Genomic DNA, 4,416 nt, shown 5'->3' with positions numbered 1-4,416 from the left:
GATCCCCACACCAAGTCCCCTCCCAGCCACAGCAGAAGGGGAGCACTCAGGTCCCAGAGGGATGCAAGACCCAAGGCCACCAAACTATGCCAAAGCCACCACCGTTATGGCAAAAGTACTTTATTATATACATAAGACTCCAGCCACACTCCACAGGGCAAGGACCAGAATTTGCTATTTTACATATCAATACAAAGTAACTATAAAAACATAAAGCACTTTTGGGGCCCAGGCTTTCCACAGGAGGAGAGAGGCACAGGGATGAGCCTGGGGGCTGCTGAGTGACAGGGGGCTGCCCCACACCCTCCCCCAGCTGTGGTCCCACAGTAACCAGATGTGCAAGTAGGAAAGAACCCAGTTAAGAAGTATAGTCATGGGGACTAGCAAGTGGGGGCTGTCCCACGGCACACTGGGGGTCAAGCCGAGTGTCACCAGGACAGGAGTGGGGTCTGCATCCCCCAGGGAAAGTGCAGAAGGCACATGGGCCAGGCTCTTTGGAGGGGCTGTGAGGAGGAGGTGGGATCCAACGGTTAGTGCATGTGGCGCCCCGGGAGATCACACACACACACCGCGCACAGGGGACATGGAGCAGGGGAAAGCCTTCCACTAAACTTAACCAGGGGCCTGGAGAGGGCATGTCTCCGGAGCAGCAGTTGCATAGCAGAAGGGGCTCAAGGCCCACTCTTGACAAGTCATTAGGTTTCACTCTATACATCCAGGAAAAAACAACAACTCCTGCAATGGAGGGAGCGCTGGGAAGGAAGGCCCTCCCAGCTCCAGGCTCCATCGGAGCTCAGGTCTCAGCATCCAGCTGGTGTTGAAGCAGATGCTCCACCAGACAGCCCTGCAGGCAGGAGATGGCCACAGGGTACAAGCTTCAGTTGTTTTAAACTGGAAGTGGAAAACATAGAAAGCTAACCAGAGCACCCTCCTGCTCCCCTTCCAGAGGGCTCCCAGCCCTGCCACGGCCAGCTCCAAGGACAACTGCTCAGTCTCCTACCAGGAATCCCACCCCCCTTTCACACAGGAGACTTCAGTGCAACTGGAGAAGGTGAACCAAGGAGGGCTGCTCAGCAAGAACAGCCTTTGTAATCATCTACCAGAGGATGCCTTTGCTGCTCCTGACCCAACAGGACTATCCTGGGGCCGCGGGCACAGCAAACAAAACCAGGAGCACCACGGGCCAGGGGAAGGACCTCCCCTGTGCAGCCTACAAGGCTGATGAACCAAAGATGGACAGTTCCACCAATACCCCCAAAGACGCAGAGCCCCAGTCTGCTTCAGGCGTCAGCAGGACCGATGTCCCTTCCCCTCCCGCCCTGAGGGCAGTACACTAACGTGGAGGGAGCTCGCCTGCGCTGCAGCTACTTGCTGGAGGAGAACTTGGTTCCCCGGGGCTTTGCCATCGCAGCCCACCTGAAGGTCCAAGGCAAGGAAAGGAAAACAGTGAGGAAAAAGGAGGAAGGGGAATCACATCTTGGGATAAGTGTAAGCTTCCACCACACCACAGAAAAACTACTTGGACTAGGTTCTCCTCGGCTGCCCTGGGGAAAGGCACTGAGCCAGCTTTGTGCGAGAACAGAGATGTTTCCGAGTGACCTAGTGCGTGGCTGGACCACCCTCCTCTCCCCTCCCCCCCCCCCACCTCTGGGGTAACCGAGCTCCGTGGTCAACACGATCCCCAGGGAGGACGTGTGTGGCAGCTTCCAGGAGTCAGAAGTGCAAGGGGGACAGTCCAGCCCCACGGCCCAGCCCCTCCCCTGCCATTACTGTGCATTGATTGTCTAGCCAAACCGGGCTACAGTCTTCAGTTTAAAAAGGGGACCCCCAGCCTCCCTGCTCTAGAGGAGCTTCAGTCACAGAAGCGCTTGCGGGGCACCGTCCGAGCTCGGTTCGAGCGGCGAATCTCCTGCTTGGCATCACGGCATCGCTGGCAGATGAAAACCTCAGGCACGTTGGATTTACGGATCTTGGCACAAGAGAGGTGGATCCAGGTAGCACATTCGTTACATTCGATCATGGGCCTCCCTGCAAAGGGCTTCAGGCAGAAGCAGGTGATCAGATCCCAGGCATCGTCATCTGGTCAGGGAGAGAGACACCGGTCAGAAACCACCTTACCAGCTGCAGGTCCAGCTGTGGCCACACTAGCCAGTTCCACCGGTGTTAAATGGGACAGCCCCCCACTCACCTTCTGCTTTGGTGTTGGGAGCTGCTGCAAATTCGACTGCTAAAGTTGCAAAAGGGGGGAAAAAAGACCCCACGGCCCAGCCCCTCCCCTGCCATTACTGTGCATTGATTGTCTAGCCAAACCGGGCTACAGTCTTCAGTTTAAAAAGGGGACCCCCAGCCTCCCTGCTCTAGAGGAGCTTCAGTCACAGAAGCGCTTGCGGGGCACCGTCCGAGCTCGGTTCGAGCGGCGAATCTCCTGCTTGGCATCACGGCATCGCTGGCAGATGAAAACCTCAGGCACGTTGGATTTACGGATCTTGGCACAAGAGAGGTGGATCCAGGTAGCACATTCGTTACATTCGATCATGGGCCTCCCTGCAAAGGGCTTCAGGCAGAAGCAGGTGATCAGATCCCAGGCATCGTCATCTGGTCAGGGAGAGAGACACCGGTCAGAAACCACCTTACCAGCTGCAGGTCCAGCTGTGGCCACACTAGCCAGTTCCACCGGTGTTAAATGGGACAGCCCCCCACTCACCTTCTGCTTTGGTGTTGGGAGCTGCTGCAAATTCGACTGCTAAAGTTGCAAAAGGGGGGGGAAAAAAGAGGGGGGAAAAAAAAAAAAAAAAGACGAGATGAGCAAGGCGCCTCTACACCCCACTTCAGACGTGTTTCAGGTCTGTACTGCTCACTCTGCAGAACAGAGCTGCCAAAGGGCAGGCCAGCTCCCAGCTCCCTGCCCTCTGCTCTTCAGTCCTCCCAAGTCCCAAAGGCACTCCTCTTGCTAGGGGAGGCTCGGGCCATGGACAAGCCCTCCCTGCAGCCAGCACTGGCTGCAGCTGAGGGAGGGCAAATATTTGGTACTGGCTGGAACACAACAGGGCCCTCTGTGCTCCCTCGGACACTCACCACTAAGCTGGGAGCTCCCTCTGCTCGCATCTTCCCCTTCGCTTTGGTCCAAGGTACTACAAGAACTGGGGCTTTTCCTCCCTCCAGAGCAGGGGTCGTGCTCCTTTAGCTGAGGATCATCTGCTGCTGGCTTCTCGGTCCCCTGCGCTCCGTGCATCCAGTCCTTCTCCTCCTTCATCAGCTCCTCCAGGAGGGAGTTGGGCTGGGGGTCCCCAGCTGGGTTGAGAGAAGGCTCCAAGAGCTGCTCTTTCATGGGAGGCACCTGTCCCTCCAGTGCAGCCAGCTCCTTCACCCCGTCCTGCTCTGCCCCAAAGCCCTTCCCAGCGCTCAGTGGCACCTTCTTCTCCACCTCCTGCTCCAAAATGAGTTTCTTTGCTGGTGGTTTCTTCCGTTTGGTTTGCTGGGGCCGGACATCGTAGAAGCTGGTGGGGAAGGCAGGGCAGCTCACGAGCAGGCTGTTGTCCACAGCCCCCCGGGCCACAGCGTTCCTGCTCCTCCCGTCATCCGTCAGGACGTGGCAGTCGGCGGAGTGGGACGAGGCCCAGCTATCGCTGTCCTGAGTGCTGCCCGTGCTGTTCTGGGGACTCATGCTGCCTCCGTGGGTCCAGGGCTCATTCTGCAAGAGGGGAAGATGCAGGACTAGCACGGGAGACTGCAGCGCAGACATTCAGGGTAAGGAGGAAGGGGCTGGGGATGGAGAACGACCCTCCAGGAGAAGAATTAGGAGCTAGGTCTGCAACCAGTCTTTTTGCAGAGGAAAACCCCGCAAGCCTGCTTACCTCTTCAGGGTAGGGGATGTAGCCTGCATAGGCCAAAACGAAGGTGCAGAACTGGTTGAAGTCCTCCACAGTTCTCTGTCGTTTCTGCAACGGCTGCAACAAACGCCACGTCTCGATTAAACTCCCCGGATACCCCCACCTGAGCCGAGTATCACAGCCGACCCTGGCAGCCAGCCCTGGACCACCAGGCAATTATACAGGCACATAATATTCAGGTCACCCAAACATCCATCCTTCCTGCAACCCATCTGCATCATCTGGCTCGACAGATGCAGCCCTTCCCTTTAAAACCCTGATTACAGGTGGGGGGGACACACAATGATGACACGATGGGACACCCAGAAAGCACAGCAGCTGCCCGGCAGAGCGTGAGTCAGAGGCTCGGGAGCTCCGGTGCTGGGGACGTCCGTCTGTCCATCCGTCCCCCCCCCCGCCTGCCGGCTAACTCAAGGCCAGAGGGAGAAGGCGCCGGGGCTGGGAGGGCACCCGGCGATTTGGGCTTCCCCGGCTGCTCCCGGGTCAGCCGGAAGAGCCCGGAGCCGCTCGGGACGAGGTACCGAGG

At 57.9% G+C, this 4,416-nt stretch overlaps 1 protein-coding gene across 1 annotated transcript in view; it reads right to left on the bottom strand.

Moving 5' to 3' along the window:
* Positions 1-2,330: 2,330 nt before the first annotated feature.
* The window catches only part of LOC103901549 (PHD finger protein 13-like), a 4,889-nt gene continuing 2,803 nt past the window's right edge, over positions 2,331-4,416 (bottom strand). Inside the window, exons 3-6 of the mRNA XM_009282451.1 lie at positions 3,855-3,947; positions 3,076-3,691; positions 2,705-2,743; positions 2,331-2,595 (exon numbers count right to left, since the gene is read on the bottom strand). Of these exons, the coding sequence (XP_009280726.1) occupies positions 2,369-2,595; positions 2,705-2,743; positions 3,076-3,691; positions 3,855-3,947 (975 nt within the window). The 3' untranslated portion in view covers positions 2,331-2,368. The remainder of the gene's footprint in view (positions 2,596-2,704; positions 2,744-3,075; positions 3,692-3,854; positions 3,948-4,416) is intronic.

The sequence above is a fragment of the Aptenodytes forsteri genome, unplaced genomic scaffold (genome assembly GCF_000699145.1).
Source record: "Aptenodytes forsteri isolate BGI_AS27 unplaced genomic scaffold, ASM69914v1 Scaffold404, whole genome shotgun sequence".
Classification (NCBI taxonomy): Eukaryota; Metazoa; Chordata; class Aves; order Sphenisciformes; family Spheniscidae; genus Aptenodytes; species Aptenodytes forsteri.
This window is presented reverse-complemented; position numbering and strand designations above follow the sequence as displayed.